Source organism: Pezoporus wallicus, unplaced genomic scaffold (assembly GCF_028554395.1).
Source record: "Pezoporus wallicus isolate ANWC-B61680 ecotype Strahan unplaced genomic scaffold, APGP_CSIRO_Pwel_v1 scaffold_2584, whole genome shotgun sequence".
Taxonomy (NCBI): Eukaryota; Metazoa; Chordata; class Aves; order Psittaciformes; family Psittacidae; genus Pezoporus; species Pezoporus wallicus.
The window spans coordinates 5,185,828-5,198,707 of NW_026642851.1; the positions used below are offsets into that span (position 1 = coordinate 5,185,828).

General features: G+C 34.7%; 1 protein-coding gene and 1 long non-coding RNA gene across 5 annotated transcripts in view; one reads left to right on the plus strand and one right to left on the minus strand.

The window, feature by feature from the left end:
• The first annotated feature begins 1,565 nt into the window (after positions 1-1,565).
• The window catches only part of ABCB1 (ATP binding cassette subfamily B member 1), a 47,035-nt gene continuing 35,720 nt past the window's right edge, over positions 1,566-12,880 (plus strand). Inside the window, exons 1-7 of one of the 4 annotated variants that reach the window (XM_057432503.1) lie at positions 4,239-4,253; positions 4,657-4,778; positions 5,438-5,483; positions 7,394-7,541; positions 8,848-8,911; positions 11,719-11,910; positions 12,194-12,365. In XM_057432503.1, the coding sequence (XP_057288486.1) occupies positions 4,681-4,778; positions 5,438-5,483; positions 7,394-7,541; positions 8,848-8,911; positions 11,719-11,910; positions 12,194-12,365 (720 nt within the window). In that variant the 5' untranslated portion in view covers positions 4,239-4,253; positions 4,657-4,680. Of the gene's footprint in view, positions 1,692-3,953; positions 4,254-4,656; positions 4,779-5,437; positions 5,484-7,393; positions 7,542-8,847; positions 8,912-11,718; positions 11,911-12,193; positions 12,366-12,880 lie in introns of those variants that run through there. The other 3 variants (XM_057432501.1, XM_057432502.1, XM_057432500.1) reach the window with 3 other exon arrangements.
• On the minus strand, positions 3,718-4,720 carry LOC130611622 (uncharacterized). The gene is made up of 2 exons (XR_008975274.1): positions 4,647-4,720; positions 3,718-3,867 (listed from the first exon to the last, which is right to left on the minus strand). It is a non-coding gene; the product is annotated as an uncharacterized LOC130611622 (long non-coding RNA).

Genomic DNA, 12,880 nt, shown 5'->3' on the forward strand with positions numbered 1-12,880 from the left:
CTTAGGTAAATTCTTACATAGCAGAGTTGTCAATGAAATAGAATGTTTTACTGACTTGGAAAGACAACTGTTCTATATCCTTTAAAAAGTATGAAATGTATAAAATAAAACATCAACAGTGAAAAGCTGACAACTAAATGCTATGCAGCTGTTTAGCCAATGATGAGGCAACTTGAATTGCTCACTAATGACTTGAGAGCCTGTGGTTTGTAAGGGAGTTGATCTTTTTGGTAATGTAAGAACAGATTTATCATTGTTGTGGACTGGAGACCAGGCCAAGTTATAAGTCTTCGGCATTTCTGACTCTCTACGAAGAAAACTTTTTCTCTGTGTAAACATTCCATGGTTTGTTTGTTTTTTTTTTTGTCCCTGAAAGAAATCAAATTATTCTAACAGAGGGAAAATTCCTTTATTCTTAAAAAGCATTAGATACTGTATATAATCAGTAGCTGATTAACACTTTTTTAAATCTTATCTTGTACCCAGGAACTGGAAGCAGAAAATGGAAATGAGGCTTGGTGTCATCTCCAATGACAACCAGTTCACAGGGAGACTAGCAGCTCTAGTGAGTGAGCTAAATGTAGATAAATATATATTGCTTGGGATCAGTGTAAATGTACTTACTTATACCTGATCTCTCTTCCCATTTTTTTTTGCCACCAGCTTCAGCTGTTGACAGCAACTTTGCAAGCAAAGCAGGAGCTTGTACCTGGAAATGTTAGGAAATACAAGGACATATGATTAGCCATTGGATAGGACTTCAGGAAATGGATTTGTGGAATTAAGATTAATGATCCCTTATGGAATGGGGGAAATTGGGATTTAAGAAAAGATAAAGATAAATTAACAAGACAGTAGAGCATCTAATCCAGGTCAATAGGATGACTACAAATAATTGCCTCTTCAGTAACCGTAGCTGGCCACAACATACAGAAATCTAATGTTCTAATCACTGAAGTCCTGCATGATGAGAGAGTTAATTCATTCTGTCTCTTTAGAACTATTTCTTTTAAAATGATCACATATGGGCACATCTTGATATCATAACTGGAATCTTCCTGGTGGATCCACCTGTTATTTTGTCAGGGATGTGTTAGCGTTGTGGCACGTAAAACAGAGCTGTGGCATACAGCAGTGTTTCTGGAAGAAGTGGTTGGTAAGAGGAAGCATTACCCCTAGTGTCTATGGGTATGGCTATTTAAAAGGTTTGGAATTTGTGAACAAGTATGTATCTGCACTGAATACAATTGCCTGTAGAATCACTTTACCTTACACTCTACAAACATCTGTTTTACAGCAAGCATCAAAAAGGAACAAAGCAATTTGACTCTGCCAAAGACTAACATGCAGAACATGGTCATAGTGCCATAATCAATCTCTCATGAAATTAACTGAATGAATAATTATTTTTAGTTGTTTCACTATAGTAACACAAATTTCAAAAGTACTGCAATGGAAGTTCTTTATATTTGCTGTGCTGTTTTTGTATAGGATATAATATTAATACTGTTACATATTTTATATATAATGACTTGAGGTTGTAAACTTCTTCCTGTCTTTCTCAGGAGTTCAGCTGTCTGTGATCTAAGATACAGCTGCATAACCCTTTTTCAGACTTGTGATTCTGAGAACTATGAAAAATTGATAGAGTGGACTTTTGCAAGTTAAAAGAGGTAAAACTGCAGACAGAGGTAAGACTCTTGAGATGCAGCTAGGTAGCAGTTCAAGGATTCAAGAGGAAAGGAGGAATAAAATACTAAGGGAAAAGCAGGAATTTGCAAGGTGTCAGTTGAGTCACACTGAGGACCCATTCGGGGGCAGTAAAAACCATCCCTACCCCACCTTGCTGAGAAAGCCCTAGCCAGCAAAGACTTTTTCTGTTTCTTATTCAGGGCACTGAGCATACTAACAATCTGTGTAGTATTTTGTTAATTCAAGTTATCTTTTTTTGTGTGGTGACTAATCAGTACCTGCTGAATACTGCAAAATTGTGTATGTTCAGCTTACAAAGGCTCTTTGTGCATGAGAAAAAGGTGTCCAACAGTAGTGATTTAGTGAGGGAAAGATAAAAGTTAAGTAATTGTATGAGTTCCTTGGTTACTCATACTGTTAACAATGTTACCAGACAGATCGTTGGCTAGAAAAAACATCAGGAAAAAGAACTGGCTGTGTCTCTAATAATATATGCTGTATTGAACTTCAATAGAGAAAAATGTTTTCGCACCTGCACAAAAAATCAAATTTTTTGTTGGTTTTCCATAATTTTTTGTATAGCAAATTAAATACAGTAAACTGAAATAATGAACACTTTTAAATCTCTAATGTTCTATATCATATTCCTTTAAATTAATGTATCTGTTTTTTCCAGATCCAAAAGTCATGTGTTTTTCTAGATATTCTGAGGGCTAAAACATCTGCTTATACTCTAAAAAGATAGATTTTTTTTAATCCTGCTTTAAATAGTTTAAGAAATCTTAGTAAATCTAAGACAAATGTAAATACCACTTCAGTTAAATTCATTTATAACAGTGTAAATGTAACTTAGTATAAGTTATAAGTGTAGTTAAGAATCCAGTTCTAAATGCAACTATACTGCAAGGAATGATTATGAAAAATAGTATCTTCTCACATACAAATGCATCATTGAATCATATTTAATAACTTCATGCTAAATAAACACCAAGAAAAATGTTTTCTGTATATAGGAAACATCTCTCAAACTGAGCTGTAGATTTGTCTGGGTTTTCTGTTGTTAAGTATAAGCCAAAAAATTTTCAAGCTTCCAGCAGCAAGTCTGAGTTTGTAAATTCCTAATAGGAAGCTAGTGACATTAGTTTAGTTTGTGGTATTACCTCTTACTACAATAAACTATTAATATAAAACAGTTAATAGCTAATAAACAATTAACTACAAATGAAATCACCAGGTAATAAAAGTGGAGCTTTGTAAAATCTTTAAAATATTATATTCAGAGTACACTTTCTTTTTAAACACAAATAGGAGCTTGATGTTTACAATAACTTAATTTGGCCTCATGCTTGGTCCAGGACAAATAAGATGTAGCAATTCCTCTACATGGTGTCTTGTGGCTGAGCTATACAGCGTAGTTCAAGGAACACAAAATCATCAGTTTCTGAGTATATGATAATTCTCTTCATACAGGGCAATTCTCATTGATAAAAGGGTGGCTGAGTTGGCAATGTTGCATGAAGTAGTACAAAGTAATATTTTAGTAGTATTATACAAAGTAGTATTCTTTTCCAGCGCTGATTAACAGGAAAGAGGCACCTGGTCTAGTGGAAGGTGTCCCTTCCCATACCAGGGACGGCTGGAACTAGATAATCTTTAAGGTCCTTTCCAACCCAAACCACTCTATGATTCTATGAAAATGGAACAAGAGTTCCCCATTTTTTGGTAAATCAGAGCTTGTTTACAGTTTTTCTAACCTATGCTAGGGCTAAATGTCATTGAGGAATCATTACAGGATTGCTGGGACCCTCCACCATTTTGCCTACCTCAAGCTTATCGGAAAATCCAACTCTCTATCTTTAAAGGAAATAAAACATATCTAGTTTACTATATACATTGAAATAACAGTTAAGAAGTTCAAGTAATTCTTTTAAATGTTTTAAATTGTTGTTATTTTCATTGAAAATAAGGTACTGCCTGCAGATACTGATAAAAACAATACATTCCACAATAAAATAAATAGTCCACTCAGGCTAGATGGCTCATGTTTCTCTGGATTAGAATTAGAAGAGGGGAAAAGAAGCAAAAGAGTAAAACACTCCTTTTGTATTACTTGGTTTCATTCTCACTATGGATTAATCCTTAAGTGTAACAGTTACTTGGAGCATTCAGCACCATCTCTAATAAGTAAATAGAAATTTCTGGAAGTTTTGAGGGGCATAATTAAGCCAACAGTAGATAAAAGCAACTTTTTCTGGGGAAAGAATAGACTATTCAGGCTTATTTTCCCAGGAGACAATGAAATAAGCTTGAATTTAAGGACTTTGTTTGCTAAATATTCCCTTTAGAAAATATTTAGCAGAGTCCAAAGTGCACACACTTACTTTCCAAAGAAGGCAAGGCAACGGGAGTGGGGAAAAAAACAAGAGACAGCTATCGATCATCTCTTTTTTATATGAGAAGAGCAAGGTCCAATCATGCTGCATGTCCTTAACCATATTAATTCTGCTGATGTTTGAATACTTTTTCAGAGGACTAGACGCAATCCAAGAGCAACATTCAAGGTATGTCAATATTTATTTTTTTTTAAATATGAGATATTTTATAAAATTAACTCATAACTAGATTTCAGAAAATTCCAGATAACTGCACTTTCTTTTACATAAACATCTACTTTCCCATTTATCTTGTATATCTGTGTGGAACTGAAGAAAAGATAATGCTTATATAATTCAAATGAAATCAAATGAAGAACACACAGTGATCAAATTGATACAATTCCAAATATCTGGACCTGTTTCAACATGTTTATACTTTCCCATTCAGAGAATTCACTTGCAGTGTATGACATTAATAACTTTATTGAATTTAATAAGTATCTATATTTTTCTTTCAAACAAATAGTCATTGAGATTACTGTCCTTAGTTTAACAGTTGTATATTTCTCGGTGAAATACTATTTTACAGGGAGCTATCTTAAATAAATTTAAAATGCATTCTGAAGATGGAAACAAGAAGAAGCGTACTATACATGGAAATAGTTATGATATCACTGTACCTAGCCAGGGTCATAAATCTGAAGACAAACAGTAAGTATTCTTAAAGATCGAAAACATTTTCTATATTGAAGCTTATAAGATAGATTGATTATATTATTTTAGATTTTATTTCATATTTAGTTTAATTTATTTTATCAGGAAACTTTGACAACAGAAAGCTTTGTAACAACCTGAGAGTAGCATTGATACATTAATTGTTGAAGGAGGATCTTTATAATTTTCGTTTAAGAACTAAGTGTCCACAGCATTGACTAGAGTTTATTGAAAAATAGTTTTAAAATATGACACAAATTATGTTGGAATTGACACCTTGAATACAGTTACATCATCAGCTAAAAGTTATCTTGAAATTTTTAGTATGGCTTGGAATCGATATTTTACATACCTTGAACATTTTATGTATTCCCCATCCACCATGATTTTATAAGTTATCTTCCTTTTTTCCAATTTGAAAGCTATATACTGCTTCAGTTTGCAATTTTCCTGATCAGATTGTGGAACCACCAGCCCAAGGGTGTTGTTTCATCTTTGAGAGCAGTGAACTGGGAAGAGCTTCACATTTCATATACAAATGTTTCCTGTAAAATTATTTCAGAGTTATATTCTAATTGAACTTTATTAATATAGAGAATTAGTATTTCTGTGAAATGTTGCTTTTTAAATGCACTAAAACTATCATACTTTTTAAGAAAGAAGAAAGCAGAAAAGGCTAAGGTGGTCAGCCCATTTGCACTGGTAAGATTTATTCTCTCTTTATATGTGTACATGCACATGCATTTCAGTGTGTAAACAAAGTGGTTAAAATTATATTGCAGTAATGCACATATGGTCTCTGTCAAATACTTTGATAATACAGAATATTGCATATAGTATAGCCATCAAACAGTTCTTTTTCTGGATGTAGTTTTCAGCAGGCCAAGGAGGTGATTCTCCCTCTCTACTCCTCTCTTGTGAGAACCCACCTGGAATACTGCATCCAGCTCTGGGTTTTCCAACACAAGAAGGAGGTGGTGCTGTTGGAGTGAGTCCAGAGAAGGGCCGTGAAGATGATCAGAGGATTGGAGCGTCTCTCAATGAAAGACAGGCTGAGACAGTTGGGGTTGTTCAGCCTGGAGAAGAGAAGGCTCTGTGGAGACCTTAGAGCAGCAGCCTTCCAGTGCCTAAAGGGTGCCTACAAGAAATCTGGAGAGGGACTGTTTACAATGGCATGTATTGATAGGACAAGGGGGAATGGCTTTAAACTGAAAGAGTGGAGATTTAGGTTAGGTAAAAGGAAGAAATTCTTTACTGTGAGGGTGCTGAGGCACTGGTACAGGTTGCCCAGAGAAGCTGTGGCTGCCCCATCCCTGGAAGTGTTCCAGACCACGCTGGATGATTCTTTGACCAACCTGGTCTAGTAGAAGGTGTTCCTGCCTATGGCAGCAGAGTTGGAACTAGATGATCTTTGAGGTCTCTTCTAACCCAAACCGTTCTGTGATTCTATAGTTCTATGAGTCTCTGATTAAAGAAGCTGTCTTGTTACTGATATGGATTTTTAGGAGTCTTCCCTTACTAAGTTATTCTTCCCTTACTAAGTTATCATGCTAAACACACCCATACTAGATTTTTGTGAAAGGTAGGGGTTTCCATGTTCAGTCATTAATTCCAACACCATGAAAAGGGTGTCCATATACCTAATATTATATGTGGTCTTGTCCTCTAAATCACCTGAATTGGATACTAATCACACTAATTAACCCAATTAATCATTATTCAGTCACCTGGGTCAGTAGTAAAGGGCAACTCCATGGCAACTCCATGGCACTGAGGACACTTAAAATAAAAAATTGTGTACTAAAAAGTACTTACAATTCCTGATATTTTTTATTTTCAGTATATTTTTGAAAAGGCAATCTGTTAATATTTAATCAAAGTAAATCTTAGGTCCTCTTTTAGTAATACTGAAATGTTTTGTATTTGGTAGGTTTAATGTGCATAATGCACAGTAATGACATGTCAAATAACAGAAATGGTCCATGATGCTGGCCAGTGCACAATTTCTCTGCTTTGCTATACCAGCTTGCACTTGAACAATTATATCATACCCCTATAATTTACAGCAGTAAACTTAGTATTTAACACTAAAAATTAAAGGCAGTGATTTTGTAACGGATGTGCTGAAACTTTAAATTCAATGGCAAGAGGTATTTATGATTTCAGTACATTTTGTTAATATCTCTGGTACATTAGGCACAGTATTTCTGACTGCATAATAATGAATTTACAGTAAAAGTGATTATTGCCTTAATTGTCACAATGACATTAAAATTTCTTATAAATTAAATAGTAAATGGCAAACTTTTAAAGGGCGAATTTCTTATGCCTTACTTTCATATAGCCTTTCTTACCTAGGTGCAGATACTAATGCATTGAAATAGTATACTTCTCTGGATTTGATAGTTTATAGTATTAAAGTGTTTACATTAGATGGATTTATTCCTGTACCTTTAAACATTTTTTTTGTAAGTTTAATTCCGATTAAGACAAAGTTGTAGTTTTGTGACACTAGGTGCACAACTGATAGCTTTTTCTTGACTTTGTAGACATAACATTGTGTTGGCATTCTAATAACCATGATTAGAATTAATTTCTCTTCTCACTCACAGTTTAGATACTCCAGTTGGTCAGATAAATTACTAATGATACTAGGCACTCTCATGGCAATAGCCCATGGAACCAGTCTCCCTGTTGCGATGGTAATTTTTGGTGATATGACTGATAGCTTTGTTGCTTCTGGAGACTCAGATTTTCCAGGTAAGAATATATCTGCTATGAAGAGAACAATAGCTCGTAACTGGGAAAGAGCTAGGGAGAGAGCTAGGGAGATTCAAGCCTCTTGGCAGAACATACTGATGTCAGAAACCCCAGCTTGCTACTGCTCTCTAATGTAAATTAGTAACTCTTGTGTTTGTTGTAATAGAGATACCACTATGGATTTTCTTTTTTCTCTGTATTTTTAGTTCATGCATTAGTATTTTTTATTTTTAATTTTTTAAAATGACCCACTACAGTGTACCTTCAACAAATCATGTTTGACTGTGGCTGTGGTAAATAGAGAGAGGCTGGTTTTCCACTTCCTCAGCATGAGTTCCTGTTGATTCCCTTGTATTGAATCTGACAGTTATAGTTCTCAAGGTGAATCAGATCAGTAAGTAAATCCAATAGAAAATTCTCTACCGAAAATGAAAGTATTAATTTTTAGCTTGGATCAGTTTGTTGAACAGCCTATCATAAGTATCAAATCAAACACAAAGTAGGGGAGTCATGTGCTGCGGGATACAAAAGGGAGGAGTGATACTGTCACTTTGGTATCAACAAACAGTTAAACCAAATTACATTGTTCTCTGAACTCACACATTAGATGTTAAACTAGTAAACAGCTTTGCTGCCTGAAATATTACCCAATAACATTTTCTTAAACATTTTAATAAAAGCCTATGGTGATACAGAAAAAGATAAAGGATGTGACTATCTTCTACCCTGCATCCATTTTTGCTGTTCTTAAGCTGCTGTGAGAAACCTGGGCATTCTGCCTTTATCAGAACAAAGAATTCATGATTTTCTCCTTCCCAAGTACAATAAATTGATCAGATTTTTAATGGTGCAAATGCAAAATGCTGCAGCTGTGGTCTTCTCAAAACTTTTATCACTAAGTTCTTGTGGGGGGCATTATAATTTTAGGGCCAACACCAACATTATAGCCACTGTTTTCATAATGGGTTAAGCTATCTGCAGGTACTAATTTGATGTCATTATCTAGGTATTTTTAATGAGTTTTTGCATTATACAAATGCCCTATATTTAAAAAAAAACAATAAACCAACCCAGACTGAGGCTTCCTGAGGCTAATTTTTAATCTCAAGTTACAATGATGTAGCTTAGTCAGTGGAGATATGGCAAACCTTATGTTAGTAAGGTTCATTCATTTTCATTATTTTTTTTAAATCATCTTGGTTCAAAAGGAGATGTAACAACTAAAATTTGCTGAACAGCATGCAGGAAAGCAAATTTGTTGAAACTTGCTAAATGAAATGTATTTACGTTTTTCTTCCTTTCTAAGGAAACAGCACTGTGATGAATTCCTCTTTAGATGCTCTTAACAAGCTGGAAGAAGATATGACCAGGTAATTCAAAATTGGTATTTCTTCTTTTTTTAATGTAGTCAAGCTATTCTTCTCCCACAGATGTTTTGCATGCTTTTGCATCAAAGTAATGGTTGATTGAATATTGTATGTAACTAAGGATTTGCACATGAGGTAATTGGAGACACTTGGTGGATTCTTGAACATCCACAGCCATTCCCAGCAACTTTCCTGTAATCTGTTGCTTTCACCCATCCCACCCCTTTTTCAGGGGCACTTTGGGTCCCAATGTGTTTGTATTCTCTTCTTCCTTTATTTCCCTGTGAATTTATAGAAAGTTATTGTTATGCTAAAAATTATATTGATTATCATCCATCAATTCCTTGAGCTGATAAAAAGTTGAACTCGTAGAGCAGTCAGTTCCTGAAGGACTGATCTCATGTAGAGGACCCACACTGGAGCAGTTCGTCAAGAACTGTAGCCTGTGGGAAGGACTCACGTTGGAGAAGTTCATGGGGAGCTGTCTCCTGTGGGAGGTATTTGGGTTTTTTTCTCATTATTCTGCTCTGGTTTGATGGTAATAAATTAAATTCATTTTTTCTGTAGTCAAGTCTGCTTTGCCGATGACATAATTGGTGAATGGTCTCTCCCTGTCCTTATCTCAACCCACAAGCTTTTTATTATATTTTTCTCTTGCCTGTCCAGCTGAGGAAGGGGAGTTATAGAGTGGCTTTGGTGGGCAGATGGCATCCAACCAAGGTCAACCTACACGCCACCTTGTCTTTTAGACATTAAATCTGATAGTACAAGTATGAATAAAAAGTAGGCCGAGTTTCTCTTTAGAAACAAATTGTTGAATAAGGAATGAAGCACAGGAATAAGTTCTCTTTTCTAAAGTTTCTACACAGAACCTTGAGTTAGTATGCTCACTGGTTTGAAGAAGCAGTTGTTTGTACCCACTCCTTGTTTCTCTAACAATGCCTGCCAGCAGGTCAAATAATAATAAAAACTGTTTACAAGGGCAAAGTTCTCACATGTGTGTTCAAGTATCGAACTATGCATGTAAATTTTGTTGTGCTTGTTATTCAAGCAACAGTTTTCCTAAAACCCAACTATTTCTCAAAAGAAAAAGAATCATTTTTACAATGCAATGAGCATTTACTCTCTGTTCAGTTTCAGCAGTGAATTTACAGAATGTATTTCATCAGCATGGAATCTGGTGAAATTATCAATCCCTTTTGATACAATTTGTCATGAAGCAAAGTCCAAGCATAAAGCAATTATTTAAGTGATGTAACATCATAAAGTAATTGCCTAAAGTAATTACTGCTGAATTTTGAAGCACTGTTCTTGGTTTTAGTTTGGTAGTTTCTGTGTAGAGCTTTAACGTTGCTCAAGATGATCGAGGTCAATATTTAAATAACCAGCATTCAGTTAGACATTAACCCATTTTTATTAAACTGTTTAGATGTAGTTCAGTAGTTCATTTCATAATGAGTATAGTTGCAAAGTCCCTGACTAAACTGTATGATATCTTAGCCACAAAAAAAGGCTGGATTAAAAATTTGAAAAGTTTAATATATAAAGCCATTTTCTTTCTTTTTTTTTTTTTTTTTTTTTTTTTTTTTTGAGCAGAGCATTTGCACACAGATTCCTCAGATTCCTGCCAAGTTTCATGCTGCAGTTCTAAGCATACTGATTCTGTAGTCATTGATTTTGGTCATGTTTTACAAATAGGGAATCAGTTCAGTTACATTCTTCTGGTATAGTTCTAGTTTAAGTTCACCTGTAACTGATTCTGATGTCAATTCTGAATGAAATCAAGCCTGTTTTGATTCTGAACAGTTTAAAGCTGTGGCTGAAATTTAGTTGCAGTTTGAGAAATATAGGGGTTTACACGCTCCTTGGGTTTGACTTGACACCCTGCTCATAGCACAAAGTGGAATTAATTTAAAAGTCAAATACCAGCTATGAATAAAATAGAAAGAAAAAAAAAGAAAAATTGCTCTAATGGCATTTGCTTGCAATAGATGTATGTATAGTAATGCTGTATTCTCAAATCAGGAAATATTTACAACATCCATGCATATATGATTGATGATGGCTTGGCTTCGCAAGCAAAGATTTGGGAAGGGCTTTAACCATGCTTACTACAAGCACGATGACCAAGGGCAAGTGGGATATGCAAATCGAAAAAAGGGTGCTTAGGCAATCAGGGAGTGTCCGACCAAGACTGTCATCTCCTGAGAGATTTCAGACCCCTGGTGCATGCACTTGGCTGAGGAGCCACTGGCGCAAGGCTACCATCTGAGGGCTTATGACTGAACGCCTTTGAGTATCCCGCCTAGACGCTTGTGCTGTTGCATCATCGGTCGCTTGTGATTATACATGCATGTGTATATTTATATAGGCAGGCATGTTGTCTGATATAAATGTGTTTGTAACATGGGTGTATGCTATTAGGTATGTCTTTATGTGCAGAAACAAAAATGTTATGGAGTTTTTGAAAATGACCGTTTAAGTGAAAAGGGTATTGTATCTGAAACGTAGTTCTGAAATAATCTGATGAGAAAATATATACTATTAAAAAAAAAGTAATTTCTAACAGTAGCTTCATTTTATTTATTACATATCTGAAAACTGATATTAAATACTACCCATAGAAAACTTGACAAGTTTTAGAGAGAAGTGCAAACTCTAGTATAAATATATAAACTCTAATTCAGGTCTAAAAGAGAAGAAGTAAGCATCAAGCTAAATACAGACTAGTGAGGTAGTTAAAACTAATTTCAAAGAATCTTGCCCCTATTTTTTGGGTTTGGTTTTGTTTTGTTTTGTTTTTCTTTCAGATATGCATATTACTATTCTGGAATAGCAGCTGGTGTTCTTCTTGCTGCTTATATCCAAACTTCATTTTGGACCTTAGCAGCAGGCCGGCAAATAAAAAAAATAAGACAAAAATTTTTTCATGCAATTATGAGACAGGAAATTGGATGGTTTGATGTAAATGATGTGGGAGAGCTTAACACTCGTCTTCTGGAGTAAGTATACTGTACCTTTCCCAAAGTTATTTTCTCTTATTAAGCATGTATGAATTACATTTTTTTAATGATGATTTTTAAAGTGAATTATTTAATTGTGAAACTAAATTTCATTATTTTATTGTCAAATTAAGTTTACAAGTTTTCTTATGGAGAGTCTTAGAGACTGAACTTCTAATACTTCTTATACTGGACTGTTGCAATGATACAGAAAAGTATTTTGATAAGTTCCCTCTGAGGAAGACTCTCAGCTTACGTATTTTGGATGTGATTTGTTTTACAGTGATGTCTCCAAGATTAATGATGGAATAGGTGACAAAATTGGAATGCTTGTTCAAGCTCTAACAACATTTATAACAGGATTTATTGTTGGTCTCATAAGAGGATGGAAATTAACCCTTGTAATACTAGCAGTCAGTCCTGTCCTGGGACTCTCAGCAGCCCTCTGGGCAAAGGTAGGTTAACATACATTTAGTGTTAGGTTTGATGTTAAAGAAAGGGAAATAAATCTACATATCTGTAGTTCTTGCTGTTAAAATGTATTGCTTAGAACAGTAATAGCTTTATAGACAACTTCTGTGTACATAAGATCTTAGATAAACTCTATATAAGTACCCTCATGTTGTTTGAATATTGTAACTCCTGTAGACTGGACAGAGTTGTTTGATTTGAAGCTGTTTCTGCCTTTATAGTGTGTTTCTATATAGAAAATGAAGCAAGATATACAGGTAGAATCCACATCTGTAACTGTTAAACTTCATCCATAAGTACTTGTTCTGTTGAAAAGAATAATTGCACCAGTAAGTTAATAAATTAGACCAAGCCTTGGTCTCGGACAGAGTTTGTTTTCATATTTATAACAGCTTTGGTAAGAAATTTCAGACTTAGGTGAGAGAAGTACTAAATTACCACGAGTTTGGAGTGACTTGCATTTGTAGTTTGGAAGCCTTCAGATTTTTATTGTATTTTA